We start from the raw sequence: 15820 nt of genomic DNA, 5'->3' as shown, positions 1-15820 counted from the left end.
TATTCTTGTTCCTTTCCTGTTGTCCTGTCTAGTCTCTTTGGGTGTCCTCTCACTGTCTACTTTTTGCTTATATCAAGTCTCCTAGGATTGTACGGAGGGAGACTTAGGTAATCTTATGGAATGGGTTGTATAGAGGGCACATACTAGACCTGTTTCAAAATTTTGGTCATCTAGTCTTTTCATTTGATATCGGGATGTTTAATAAGGTCCGTTTTTCAGTCAAACTTTTAAGTATATTTTTTTCATGTATTCATTTTTATCAGTCTCTAAATTTGTACCTTCTGTCTATACTTGGTGTTATGCTCATAGTTATACTTTTAGCAACTTTTTGGGTAAAATAGGGAATGTTTCTAAAGACTCATAAGTATATATTTTTAGTTAAGGAAATTAAATTATTCAGGAACACTTTTAAATATAAAAAACTAGGAGAGTTTAATTTATTTCTTCAACATTTAATCACCTTGTGGGTACCATTTTTAGCAGATTTGTATTTTTTTAGATATCTTTAGATTTTCTCCTCCATTTGTTGTTTAGACACCACTTAAATGTATATACTTTTTTTGCATTTTTGATAACCATAGTGTTAAGTCTACATTGTATACTTCTTATTTGAGGTTGGGACTCTTTCTTAAAAATTTCAATTGTTAATGACATTTCAAATTTCATATATATGATATAAAGTATGTATATTTCTGTAAACAGTGGAAGCTTTTGTCATGTAAAAATTAGGAAGGTTCTAACCAAAGTGAAATTCTCTAGGGCTATTATAAATTTTTAAAAGATCTTTTAACTTCCTGTTGTTAAATCAGTGATTTATTTCTTTATTTTTAAATTTGTATGTATATAGTGTGTGTATATATATACACTATATATATAGTGTGTGTATATTATATATAGTGTGTGTGTATATATATAGCGTGTGTGTATATGGTATATATATTATATATAGTGTATATATATATTATATATATAGTGTATATATGTATTATATATACACACATACACACACATATACCCTTTACAGTATATTTTTAAAGCATACTTTTAAAGAAAACTGGTTTCAAAAGTATGGTATTTTATTTTATTATAAAGTGAGTATTTGAAGTCTTTATTGAAATACTGTTCATTGTAACTATTATTCTTTTACCACCATTGTGATAGATTTTGAAAGTAAAATGTTTGTAAATAGCCTACTGGTCCCTTTCTTCCTTTTCTCCCAATTCTTAGATTTAGTGTCTCTGAAAAAGTGACCTTTTTTTTCCATAGATTCACAGATGCTGCTGGTAAATGAACTGAAACCTCCAAAGAGAGAGCTCTCATCATCTCTTTCAACCTTGCACTTAAACTAATTGCTGTCTTTGGGTGACTGCTCCTACTATCTGTTTTGCAGTCTCAAGCCACTAGGGCCACAGGTGAATGAGCCTGGCTTGAAAATGTGCTTCGTCTGTAGGCACATTCGTTAAGTAAAAAAATCAAAACAAAATGAAATTAATCTACATCATCACTTGGTCCTCATATTGTGCTTATGAGAAGTTTATATATTCCGGAATTCTTACATATTGACGAAATTTAATATAATCAGATTTTTGGTTAACTCGATAATACCAATGTGTAAACTAATTGAAATAATATCTTTTAGACCTATGTGAAAAGCCAGGATAAACAATTTGCAGCAGCCACTATTCAGACTATAGGCAGATGTGCAACCAACATCGTGGAAGTAACCGACACGTGCCTCAATGGCTTGGTCTGTCTGCTGTCCAACAGGGATGGTAAGTTCACAGTTTTATTTTGTTTTCAAGTGATTTATAATTTGAATATTCTTGGTATTATTTCCAAGTTGTAACTTTTTCTAACTTTGCATTTGAGCTTTTCCAGTTATGTCAGTAGTATGGTCACAATAAGTAGCACTTTATCCTTGAAATGCACATAAATATGCATATTCTGGGTTCTTTCTTTTTTTTTTTTTTTTTTTTTTTAGTAAAATAGGCCATTAACTAGCTGGTAGTATTTGTTTTACTGCAACAGATCTATGAAAATATGTTTTACTTCTTTACAGTTTAATCACCTTGATTGTATCCTTTCCATCTTTTTACTGCATTTTAATGGCATGTAAGTCATGCATAATATTGGTTCACCTGCAGAGGGTGCTAAAAGCAGGCAAATGACTATAACATGTAGAAGTGGCTAGATCAAAAAACATGTTATACCTTCAACATTTTTTTCCTCAGAAATTCACCTAATAATTTTATATTCAAAATTAACTAGATTTAAAAGCCATCAACTTGGAGTAGCTTTATGTTTTTAAGCCAAACAATATCTAAGTGTTTGGTAAAACTGGATAGGTAATATCCAGTAAAATATGTAATCTAGATCCCATATTGTTCTATGGCAAAGCGTCAGTTATTTCTGTGGGTAAGGCTTTAAAATAAATGGAGCCATTTAGAGAAAGAAAGAAAAGCCAACTTTACCTTTAAAATAATTTTGTTTAAAGGACTTTTATTATAATTACGTATTTAATTAAAATGAGACTTTTTAAAGAAAAGCATAATTTTCTTTGTAAAATCATTGAAATTATTTATGGGATTTAAAATATACTTATGTCTATGTCATGTCTAGATATGGACATATATGATATAGCAGCCCATGAGGTAAAACAACAAAATTGATTACATTTTATTTGAAAAATAACTTTTTAGTACAAGAATCCTATAATCCCTAATTACCTTTTCCCACATGTAGCTATCTTTAGAAAACTGTAACATTGTTGAAAGTATTTCTGATTAAAAAAATTAGAACAAACTTTATTCCCAGATAACACTGATTTTTGTTGTGAGCATAAAATTTTAAACTTGTACCTGTAAACTCAAGATATTATGACTAAAGATTTTTCTACCTGTAGTATTAAAACTCCAAATAAATGCCAACCAAAATTATCAAGACAATAGGTTTAAAAATTTTTTCATCTCTACAAAATAGCTAGTGGAGATAGGATGATAAGTGTCATCCACTCTATCTCTTTCTACTTTTAACAATAACTAATCCTTTTATCTCTGTTTCTATGTCACATTTTAAAATGTGACTTTAAAAATGTGTTTTGAAGAAATTTTTCTGTGCCTTTAATAATGACTTTCTATTCGACCAAATAAAATACATACCTTGGGAAAATAACCTTGTACCATTAAAGATTATGAACCAAGATTTGCCACGGCAATTGTTCTTTTACATTTTAGTTGTATACGGAAAGCACTGGAAGTTAGTTAGAACACTGATTAGTTCATTCAAATACAAAATATATTCAAATTTTCTCAATTTTATTTTTTGACTTTTTTTTTCTGATGGAAAATTTCAAGCTTTGGATTTTAAAGCAGTTATTTCTGCTTCAGATTTAATTTCTCAACAAATATTTTTACTGACTTTAAAAGATAAATATTCTACCCCTACATCACCTTTAAGGGAAGACTAGATTGTTTTATAAATAGAAAATGAAAGACTAATATAATATATACTCCCTCTCTAAAAGTAGAAGGATTTACTATTTTAAATTCTGATATTTTAATGGTTAGGCTTTTGTTTTTTGATAAAACTCTTAACCATGTTTTTTTTTTCCCCCTGCAGTGAATATTAACAAACTTAAATTGTATTGTCTAGATTATATTTGCATAATCATCATTAGCCCATAATACCTGATTAATTATCTCTGTATCACATATGCTACACTATTTTTTGTAGTTTGGAAGTCTGGCTCAGTAAAAGTGAGAGGTAAAACAAATAAGGAGAATATTTATATCAAAATTAGTCACATAAAAGAAAGTCATAGTATTTTTAACTTTAACATAGCCATCCTGACAATAGAGCCCCTTCCTCTTTGTATTAAAAGATCTACTTTTAGGAATAAATACTGTGAATGAAGACTCAGTTTCTTTAAAATCTGTAAAATCTTCTAAGGCTCTAGGAATCTGTAATTCTTTGATTTTTATATTGAAATGAATACCTCATCATCTCTTCAAATAATGAATCTTTAAACCTCAGGGACATTTGGGCTCAATTGTTTTTATATATGTTTAATATATTTCTCTTGGACTTTTAGTTTTGTGTGTGTGTTGTTAAGAGCCTTTCTAAGCAGACTTGAAGCTTGCCCTAAAACAGTCCATTATTACTCTCTAAGATTAATTTGATAAACCAATTTCTTATAGACCTTTAGTAAGAGAAATCTACATTTTAGTTGACTTAGGTAATTTATTTTAGGTAACATATTAGCAAAATTTACTTTTTTGAATAACCTTATTGCCATCTACTCTAAAAGGAGTGAGGCAGAAGACTGTTTTGTCGAGCCGAGATCACGCCACTGCACTCCAGCCTGGGCAACAGAGCGAGACTCCATCTCAAAAAAAAAAAAAAAAAATTCAGTAAGCATTTATTGAAGACTTAAATCAGTTGAGATCTTTAATAAATGTTGAGCATATTAATAGGATATTTATTTAACTTATAAAAGGTTCCTGCCTTTATAGAGCTCATAGTCTATTGGAGGGAGATAGTAATGTAAGACAAATATATTATAGTCTCCCCATATAGTGACCACTTACTCTCTTGCCAGCTATTTGCTTACATGTAGGACTATACCACCTATATTGAATGTTACAGCTATCCTGAGTAAATTACCCAATCTACCTGTGCACCAGATTCTTCATTTGTAAAATGGGTATGATAGTAGCTGTACTTTTTAGAGTTAGGTCCATTAAGTTTTGTTGAGGACAAGGAGGAAGTTAGGAAATATCTAAAACATAGGATCATTTTGTGCTTCTGATAGAGTAGCACCAACGTGCTGAGGTCTTTGGAAACCAAGAGGTAGCATAAAGGAGAAGCAGAGTGGAATTACCTGAGGGGAATGAGAAGGCACCTGTGGTAGGCAGAATTATTGCACTCCAAAGATGCCCAGAACCTGTGAATATGTTACCTTACATGGAAAAAGAGACTTCACAGATATGATTAAGTCAAGTTTCTATAGATGGGGAGATTATGTGGATGGACCTAATGTTATCATGTGGGTCTTTATACGGGAAAGAGAGAGGCAGGTCAGTCAGAAGATGTCCGAAGGTCAGGGTAATGTGATTCTTGGAAGAGGTCTTTGAACCAAGGAAAGTGGGCACGCTTGAGAAGTTGGAACGGGGAAGGAACAGATTTCCCCTAAAACTTCCAGAGGGAACACAGCCCTGTTGACAACTTGATGTTAGTCCCATAAGACCTATGTTAGACTTCTGACTTTAGAACTGTACAATGATAAATTTGCATCGTTTTAAGCCACTATGTTTTTAGTAATCTGTGACAGCAACAATAGGAAACTAATGTAGTTCCTGAAGATAAATGATGCCAAACACATTTTTCAGCCATAGCCAATCCTGCCTCTGCTTGTAGATAATTAAATTATGTGACATTTTTTCTCTTACTTAGGCTAGTTTTGCAATAATGTATTTTTAAAATACAAATTTGTTATACTGTGCATTCTTTAAAACCACACTTACCAAATTTAGCTTTGCATAGTAATCACATAACCATTTATTTTTCTACTAGAGTGTAAGTTTGATGAGGGCAGAATCTAATTCTCATTTACCTTTGCTTTCCTCATAGCACCAAGAGGTAGTCGTTATAGAAGTAATACTTGCCTATAGGCGGGTGCGATGGCTCATGCCGGTAGTCCTAGCATTTGGGAGGCTGAGGTGGGTGGATCACCTGAGGTCAGGAGTTCAAGACCAGTCTGCCCAACGTGGCGAAACCCCATCTCTACTAAAAATACAAAAAAATAGGTGGGTGTGGTGGCAGGTGCCTGTAATCCCAGCTACTTGGGAGGCTGAGGCAGGAGAATTGCTTGAATCCAGGAGGTGGAGGTTGCAGTGAGCCGAGATGGCGCCACTGCACCCAGCCTGGGCAACAAGAGCAAAACTCTGTCTCAAAAAAAAAAAAAAAAAAAAAGTAATACTTGCTTATAATAACATAGAACATATATAGGTAGAATATACATCCTAGTTCTGAGTTTGAATTCTAGACAAAGTGATATAATTCCAGTGCATCTCCCTTTCTTCATCTTTAAAATAATAATAATAAGGTACCTACCTTATATTATTGTGAGACGTTAATGAAATATGATGTCGTTTTGTAAACTAAAGCATTAATATTAGTTAGCTTTTAGTTAAATCATACTAGATTTTTTTTTTTTTGTTTTTTCTTTTCTCACTCTGTCACTCAGGCTGGAGTGCAGTGTTGTGATCACGGCTCCCTTCAGCCTCAACCTTCCTGGGCCCAGGTGATTCTCCTACTTCAGCCTCCTGAATAGCTGGTACTATAGGCATGTACTATAACTCCTGGCTAATTTTTGTATTTTTTGTAGATATGGGATTTTCTGTGTTGCCCAGGCTGGTCTTGAACTCCTGGGATCAAGCCATCCTCCTGCCTCGGCCTCCCAAAGTGCTGAGCCACTGTGCCTGGTCAATATTAGTTAATTTATTATTCTTATGGATAAATAGGTAAACAGTTTGAAATACATATATTTACTAACGATTAGAATGATGAATTTTGTTTATATTCTTAAAGGGAGCTGTATAAAAAATGCATTTCAGTGAAACAGTAGGCCGGGCGCAGTGACTCACGCCTGTAATCCCAGCACTTTGGGAGGCAAAGGCAGGTGGATCATGAGGTCAGGAGTTTGAGATCAGCCTGACCAACATGGAGAAACCCCATCTCTACTAAAAATAAAAAAATTAGCCAGGTGTGGTGGTGTGCGCCTGTAATCCCAGCTACTCAGGAGGCTGCGGCAGGAGAATTGCTTGAATCTGGGAGGCGGAGGTTGCATTGAGCCGAAATTGCGCTACGGCGCTCCAGCCTGGGTGACAGAGCAAGACTCTGTCTCAAAAAAAAAAAAAAAAAAATGAGTAATAGGACACAAATCATGGTATTTCTAATATAATATTAAAATAAACCTTTGTAGTATACACTAGGGGAATTCCTAATAGCCATGAAGCCCTATTAATAAAAATATCAAAATAATAAGTAAAGACAATGTTGATTTATTTCTCTGGCATCACTAGCATTAATAACACATTGTATAAGATTCATTTCATAAGGTCAGGTTCTCAGATGAGTTATAGTACATTTCTTTACCAGTACCACCAAAAAGAAACTGGACCAATGATTGGCCAGTTTAGTGTGATAACTCAATCCCGTAATCCCAGTTTGAGGATTTGCTTCCTATCCACATCTAGTAGCAGTTACTATATTAGTTAAGGCTCTGGCAAGAAACAGATGGCACACTTAAAAGGGATGATTGAAGCGAATTTAGTGAATGAACTATTTGTAAACTGTGGGCAGGATTAAGGGAAACCAACAAGATATAATGTAACACCCTAGAGCTGACAGGCTATCAATCGTGGGAGGCCTTTACCATACCTCAGATTAAAGGGAAGGGGTGTGAGGAGCAGAAGCAGTTACCAGACCCTGCAGAAGAGAGGCACTTGCAGTACCTTGAGTAGGGGATTGCATGTGATACCAGGTAGAGGAGGCTGGCAGAGTAGGGATCCAGGATAATAAATATCTCCTCCCTCCCCCAACTCCTGCTGAAGCTTTCTGTTGACTAAACACAGCTGTAAGCCAGGACCAAGGGAGTCTGGTTGAGGCAGACTACAGGTGGGCCTCTTCAGGCACAGTGCTGGGGAAAGAAAGGCAGAGTGGACTTTATAGAACAAATAGAGACAATCCAGCTCACAATCCCATTCTTTCTGGTTTCGCACTCCATGCTATTTCTACAGTAACGTCTTTCCTACTACCACTCGTCTTTACTACTCACTTTTCTGGACATTTCGCTTAAGGAAATTGTTTTCTAGTGTTTTAGTTTGCTGTTTTCTGCAGAATAGGGAAAATGTTGTTTAGATTGTAGATAACTGATTTCAACTATATAATTTATAGGAATCAAAGAGCAGTATTTGAGGACCTGGTTAAAAGCCAAAGACATAGAACACTATGGTGGGCAGCATAATCCAACCTCTCTTGCTTTCTTGATCTAAAGATGCAGAGATAGGGAACTACAGAAGCTAGGAGACAGCAACAGAGGTTAGAAATTAAAGTTAACTCTTCTAGTTGAGACAGATGTTCACACCTCAGATTTGGAAGTGCACTCAGGGCGGTTATACTTTTCACATAGTCTTTTAAGGCATGTATTGAATAGAATGTCTTTCTAATTTAAGTTTACATTTTACCAAGCATATTGCATTTGAATTGAATTATACATATTTAGTATGAATAATTTCTATCTTTTTCAGAAATAGTTGTTGCTGAAAGTGTGGTTGTTATAAAGAAATTACTGCAAATGCAACCTGTTCAACATGGTGAAATTATTAAACATATGGCCAAACTCTTGGACAGTATCACTGTGAGTATCAGTTAAGAGAAGTTTGCTGAATTTTATTCAGTAAGTTGTAGTTTTGTTAAAGTAAATGGTCAGCCTAAAGGTAATGGTTAGGAGAACTGAACTGTCCGGATTCCAATTCTGAGATTCTCAGATTTCTTGCTGTCATAGGAGGGAATTACAAATCTGAATAGGGGGAAGGACAGAATGAGCCTCGTGGTATTAGACTGGAATTGGAGATAGCAGTGTGGGTTTTATGTATCAATAGCTAGATGTTGGATGCGTGTATATGCATGTTCATGTGTCATACATGAAGTGAATATAGAAACATCTCTTTCCCAGAGCTGTCCTTTGAGAGGAGTTAGAAACAATACCAGTGAGCACACTTTGTGCACAAATTTGGTTTTTTTAAATTGAGACATAATTTTATACTATAAAATTTACTCTTTTGAAGTGTATCATTGGTTTTTGATCACTTCCAAGTTTTGCAACCATCACCAGTATGTAATTGCAGGACATTTTCATCACCCCTTAAAAAAAATTCCATAGCTGAGACTGCCCAGTCTCCCTTCACTCTATCCCCTGGCCACTACTAATCTACTTTTTTATCTTTATGGATTTGCCTTTTCTGGACTATATGTAGCCTTTTGTTTCTGGCATCTTTCACTTAGCATGTTTTCAAGGTTCATGTATGTTTTTGAATATAGTACTTCATTCCTTTATATGCTAGATCTTAGTTTTTAAATACAAATCTTGAAGGGTGGAGCAAGATCGCCAAATAGAAGGCTGCACTGATTGTCGCCCCTGCAGGAACACAAAATTTTAGCAACTAATTGCACACAAAAAAGCACCATCATAACCAAAAATCAGGTGGGCAATCACAGTATCTGGTTTTAACTTCATATTGCTGAAAGAGGCACTGAAGAGGGTAGGAAAGACAGTCTTGAATTGCCAGTGCCTCTGCTCTCCCATCCCCTGGCAGCAGCAGTGTGGCATGGAGAATCTCTGCACTTGGTAGGGGGAGCGCACAATGATTGGGAAGAGAACAAAGGAAGAGAACAAGAGTCTCTGCCTGGTAATCTAGAGAGTTCTCCCAGATTTATCCAAGCCCACCAAGGCAGTACCTCTACCAGTCTGCAAGAACCACAACATTATTGGGCTTGAGGCCCAAGTCCCTTTGAATAACCTGGAAAGCCTTCTCAAGTAAGATAAGCACAAATAAGCCCAGACTATAAAGACTACAATAAATACCTAACTTCAATGCCCGGAAACTGATGAACATCTGTAAGCATCAAGACCATCCAGGAAAATATCACCTCACCAAACAAACTACATAAGGCATCAGGGGCCAATACTAGAGAAACAGAGAGATATGTGACCCTTCAGACACATAATTCAAAATAGCTATCTTGAGAAAACTCAAAGAAATTCAAGATAACACAGAGAAGGAATGTAGAATTCTATCTGATAAATTTAACAGAGATTGAAATAGTTAAAAAGAATCAAGCAGAAATTCTAGAATTGAAAAATGCAGTTGATACACTGAAGAATGCATCCGAGTCTCTTAGTGGCAGAATTGATCCAGAAGAGGAATTATTGAGCTTGAAGACAGGGTCTTTGAAAATACACAGTCAGAGGAGACAAAAGAAAAAAGAAAAGAATGAAGCACACCTATAAGATCTAGAAAATAGTCTCAAAAGGGCAAATCTAAGAGATATTGGCCTTACAGAGGAAGTAGAGAAAGGGATAGGGATGGGAAGTTTATTCAGTGGAATAATATCAGAGAACTTCCCAAACCTAGAGAAAGATGTCAGCATTGAAGTACAAGAAGGTTATAGAACATCAAGCCAATTTAACCCAATGAAGCCTACCTTGAGACATTTAATAATCAGACTCCCAAAGGTCAAGGATAAAGAAAGGATCCTAAAAGCAGTAAGAGAAAAGAAACAACATGTGATTGAACTCTAATACATGTAGCAGCAGACTTTTCAGTGGAAACTTTACAGGCCAGAAGAGAGTGGCATGACACAAAGTGAGGAAGGAAAACGACTTTTACCCTAGAATAGTATATCCAGTGAAAATATCCTTCAAATATGAAGGAAAAATAAAGACTTTCCCAGACAAACAAAAGCTGAGGGATTTCATTAAAACAGACCTAGACCTGTCCTATAAGAAATGCTAAAGGTAGCTCTTCAATCTGAAAGAAAAGGATGATAGTAAGCAAGAAGAAATCATTCAAGAAGAAATTTTAAGAAGGCACAAAATTCACTGGTAATAGTATGTACACAGAAAAGCAGAATATTGTAACACTAGAATTGTGTGTAAAGTACTCATGTCTTGAGTAGAAAGACTAAAACATGAACTGATTAAACATAATTATAACAACTTTTCAAGACATGGACAGTGCAATAAGCCATAAGTAGAAACAACAAAAAGTGAAAAAGCAGGGTAGAATTTTTATTAGTTTTCTTTTTGCTTGATGATATATGCAATCAGTGTTGTCATCAATTTAAAATAATGGATTATATTAATAAAACAGTATATGCAAGCTTCATTGTAACCTCTAATCTAAAAACGTAAAATGGATATGCAAAAAATAAAAAACAAGAAATTAAATCATACCACCAGAGAAAACCACCTTCATTAAAAGGAAAACAGGAAGAAAAGATGGAAGCAAGAGAACACAAAACAACCAGAAAACAAGTAACAAAATGGCAGGAGTAAGTTCTTACTTATCAATAATAACATTGAATGTAAATGGACTAAACTCTCCAATCAAAAGACATAGAGTAACTGCATGGATAAACAAGACCTACTGATCTGATGCCTACAAGAAACACACTTCACCTATAAAAATAGACGTAGACTGAAAAGGATGGAAAAAGACATTCCATGTTGGTAGAAACCGAAAAAGAACAGGCATTGCTATACTTATATCAGACAAAATGTCTGTCTCTTCCTACACTTACAAAAGACAAAAAGTGTAGGATGAGACAAAGGAGGTCATTATTTAATGCTAAAGAGTCATTTCAGCAAGAGGATGTAATGACTTTAAATATATATGCACCCAACACTGGAGCACCCAGATATATAAAGCAAATGTTATGAGAGAGAAAGACAAAGGTAGACCTCAATACCATAATAGCTGGAGATTTCAACACTCCACTTTCAGCATTGGACAGATCTTCCAGACAGAAAACCAACAAAGAAGCATTGGACTTAATCTGTACTATGCATCAAATGGATCTAACAGATACATACAGAAAATTTCATCCAAGAGCTGCAGAATACACATTCTTTTTATCAGCACATGGATCATTCTTAAGGATAGAGCATATGTTAGGTCACAAAACAAGTCTTAAAACATTTAAAAAAAAAAATCAAGCATCTTCTCTGACCAGAGTGGAATAAAACTAGAAATCTAAAACAAGGGGAATTTTCAAACAATATAAACATATGGAAATTAAACAATATGCTCCTGAATGACCAGTGGGTCAAGGAAGAAATTAAAAAGGGCATTGAAAAATTTCTTGAAACATATGATGATGGAAACACAACATACTAAACCCTATGGGATACAACAAAAACAGTACGCAAAGAGAGGTTTATAGCTATAAGAGCCTAATCAAAAAAGAAGAAAAACTTCAAATAAATAATAAATAACTTAATGATGTATCTTTTTAAAAACTTTTTGTTATACTTTAGGTTCTAAGATACATGTGCACAACGTGCAGATTTGTTACATATGTGTACATGTGCCATGTTGGTGTGCTGTACCCATTAACTTGTCATTTACATTAGGTATATCTCCTAATGCTATCCCAACCCCCTCCTCCCACCACAAGACAGGCCCCGGTGTGTGATGTTCCCCATCCTGTGTCCAAGTGTTCTCATTGTTCAGTTCCCACCTATGAGGGAGAACACATGGTGTTTGGTTTTCTGTTCTTGTGATAGTTTGTTGAGAATGATGGTTTCCAGCTGCATCCATGTCCCTACAAAGGACATGAACTCATCCTTTTTTGTGGCTGCATAGTATTCCATGGTGTATATGTGCCGCATTCTCTTAGTCCAGTCTGTCAGTGATGGACATTTGGGTTGGTTCCAAGTCTTTGCTATTGTGAATAGTGCTGCAATAAACATACGTGTGCATGTGTCTTTATAGCAGCATGATTTATAATCCTTTGGGTATATACCCACTAATGGGATGGCTGGGTCAAATGGTATTTCTAGTTCTGGATCCTTGAGGAATCGCCACACTGTCTTCCACAATGGTTGAACTAGTTTACAGTCCCACCAACAGTGTAAAAGTGTTCCTTTTTCTCCACATCCTCTCCAGCACCTGTTGTTTCCTGACTTTTTAATGATCACCATTCTAACTGCTGTGAGATGATATCTCATTGTGATTTTGATTTGCATTTCTCTGATGACCAATGATGATGAGCATTTTTTTCATGTGTCTGTTGGCTACATAAATGTCTTCTTTTGAGAAGTGTCTGTTCATATCCTTTGCCCACTTTTTGATGGAGTTGTTTGTTTTTTCCTTGCAAATTTGTTTGAGTTCTTTGTAGGTTCTGGATATTAGCCCTTTGTCAGATGAGTAGATTGCAAAAATGTTCTCCTATTCTGTAGGTTGCCTGTTCACTCTGAAGGAGGTTTCTTTTGCCATGCAGAAGCTCTTTAGTTTAATTAGATCCCATTTGTCAATTTTGACTTTTGTTGCTGTTGCTTTTGGTGTTTTAGACATGAAGTCCTTGCCCATGCCAGTGTTCTGAATGGTATTGCCTAGGTTTTCTTCTAGGGTTTTTATGATTTTAGCTCTAACATTTAAGTCTCTAATCCATCTTGAATTAATTTTCATATAAAGTGTAAGGAAGGGATCCAGTTGCAGCTTTCTACATGTGGCTAGCCAGGTTTCCCAGCACCATTTATTAAATAGGGAATCCTTTCCCCACTGCTTGTTTTTGTCAGGTTTGTCAAAGATCAGATGGTTGTAGATGTGTGGTATTATTTCTGAGGGCTGTGTTCTGTTCCATTGGTCTATATCTCTGTTTTGGTACCAGTACCATGCTGTTTTGGTTACTGTAGCCTTGTAGTATAGTTTGAAGTCAAGTGGAGTGATGCCTCCAGCTTTGTTCTTTTTGCTTAGGATTCTCTTGGCAATGCAGACTCTGTTTTGGTTCCGTATGAACTTTAAAGTAGTTTTTTCCAATTCTGTGAAGAAAGTCATTGGTAGCTTAATGGGGATGGCATTGAATCTATAAATTACCTTGGGCAGTATGGCCATTTTCATGATATTGATTCTTCCTATCCATGAGCATGGTATGTTCTTCCATTTGTTTGTGTCCTCTTTTATTTCCTTGAGCAGTGGTTTGTAATTCTCCTTGAAGAGGTCCTTCACATCCCTTGTAAGTTGGATTCCTAGGTATTTTATTCTATTTGAAGCAATTGTGAATGGGAGTTCATTCATGATTTGGCTCTCTGTTTGTCTGTTATTGGTGTATAAAAATGCTTATGATCTTTGCACATTGATTTTGTATCCTGAGACTGAAGTTGCTTATCAGCTTAAGGAGATTTGGGGCTGAGACGATGGGGTTTTCTAAATATACAATCATGTAATCTGCAAACAGGGATAATTTGAATTCCTCTTTTCCTAATTGAATACCCTTTATTTCTTTCTTTTGCCTGATTCCCCTGGTCAGAACTTCCAACACTGTGTTGAATAGGAGTGCTGAGAGAGGGCATCCCTGTCTTGTGCCAGTTTTCAAAGGGAATGCTTCCAGTTTTTGCCCATATGATGTTGGCTGTGGGTTTGTCATAAATAGCTCTTACTATTTTGAGATACATTCCATCAATACCTAGTTTATTGAGAGTTTTTAGCATGAAGGGCTGTTGAATTTTGTCGAAGGACTTTTCTGCATCTATTGAGATAATCATGTGGATTTTGTCTTTGGTTCTGTTTACGTGATGGATTACGTTTATTGATTTGTGTATGTTGAGCCAGCCTTGCATCCCAGAGATGAAGCCCACTTGATCATGGTGGATAAGCTTTTTGATGTGCTGCTGGATTTGGTTTGCCAGTATTTTATTGAGGATTTCTGCATTGATGTTCATCAGGGATATTGGTCTAAAATTCTCTTTTTTTGTTGTGTCTCTGCCAGGCTTTAGTGTTAGGATGATATTGACCTCATAAAATGAGTTAGGGAGGGTTCCCTCTTTTTCTATTGATGGGAATAGTTTCAGAAGGAATGGTACCAGCTCCTCCTTGTACCTCTGGTAGAATTCGGCTGTGAATCCATCTGGTCCTGGACTGTTTTTGGTTGGTAGGCTATTAATTATTGCCTCAATTTCAGAGCCTGTTATTGGTCTATTCAAGTGTAGTCTTGGGAGAGTGTATGTGTCCAGGAATTTATCCATTTCTTCTAGGTTTTCTAGTTTATTTGCATAGAGGTGTTTATAGAATTCTCTGATGGTAGTTTGTATTTCTGTGGGGTTGGTGGTAATATCCCCTTTTTCATTTTTATTGCATCTATTTGATTCTTTTTTCTTCTTTATTAGTCTTGCTGGCGGTCTGTTAATTTTGTTGATCGTTTCAAAAAAAAGCAGCTCCTGGATTCATTGATTTTTTTGAAGGGTTTTTTTTGTGTCTCTATCTCCTTCAGTTCTGCTCTGATCTTAGTTATTTCTTGCCTTCTGCTAGCTTTTGAATGTGATAGCTCTTGCTTCTCTGGTTCTTTTAATTGTGAAGTTAGGGTGTCAATTTTAGAATTTTTGTGCTTTCTCTTGAGGGCATTTAGTGCTATAAATATCCTTCTACACACTGCTTTAAATGTGTCCCAGAGATTCTGGTATGTTGTATCTTTGTTCTCATGGGTTTCAAAGAACATCTTTGTTTCTGCCTTCATTTCATTATGTACCGAGTAGTCATTCAGGAGGAGGTTGTTCAGTTTCCATGTAGTTGAGTGGTTTTGAGTGAGTTTCTTTTTTTTTTTTTTTTTGAGATGGAGTCTCGCTCTGTCGCCCAGGCTGGAGCGCAGTAGCCGGATCTCAGCTCACTACAAGCTCCGCCTCCCGGGTTTACGCCATTCTCCTGCCTCAGCTTCCCGAGTAGCTGGGACTACAGGCGCCTGCCACCTCGCCCGGCTAGTTTTTTGTATTTGTTTAGTAGAGACAGGGTTTCACTGTGTTAGCCAGGATGGTCTCGATCTCCTGACCTCGTGATCCGCCCGTCTCGGCCTCCCAAAGTGCTGGGATTACAGGTTGAGTGAGTTTCTTAATCCTGAGTTCTAGTTTGATTGCACTGTGGTCTGAGAGACAGTTTGTTATAATTTCTGTTCTTTTACATTTGCTGAGTAGTGCTTTACTTCCAACTATGTGGTCCATTTTGAATAAGTGCCATATGGTGCTGAGAAGAATGTATATTCTGTT

General features: G+C 35.8%; 1 protein-coding gene across 6 annotated transcripts in view; it reads left to right on the top strand.

Annotated features, from left to right (window-relative positions):
* Positions 1–15820, top strand: part of AP3B1 (adaptor related protein complex 3 subunit beta 1) — a 301940-nt gene that overhangs the window by 141054 nt on the left and 145066 nt on the right. For all 6 annotated transcript variants that reach the window (XR_001903494.2, XM_003899849.4, XM_021939489.1 and 3 more), the window contains 2 exons: positions 1640–1772; positions 8310–8419. Coding sequence is in view for 5 of the 6 variants with exons in the window: in XM_003899849.4 (XP_003899898.3) it covers positions 1640–1772; positions 8310–8419 (243 nt within the window). In the remaining variant the exon portion in view is untranslated. The remainder of the gene's footprint in view (positions 1–1639; positions 1773–8309; positions 8420–15820) is intronic.

Source organism: Papio anubis, chromosome 5 (genome assembly GCF_008728515.1).
Source record: "Papio anubis isolate 15944 chromosome 5, Panubis1.0, whole genome shotgun sequence".
Taxonomy (NCBI): Eukaryota; Metazoa; Chordata; class Mammalia; order Primates; family Cercopithecidae; genus Papio; species Papio anubis.
The sequence above is the reverse complement of the archived record's forward strand: the minus strand, read 5'-3'. Positions and strand labels throughout refer to the sequence as shown.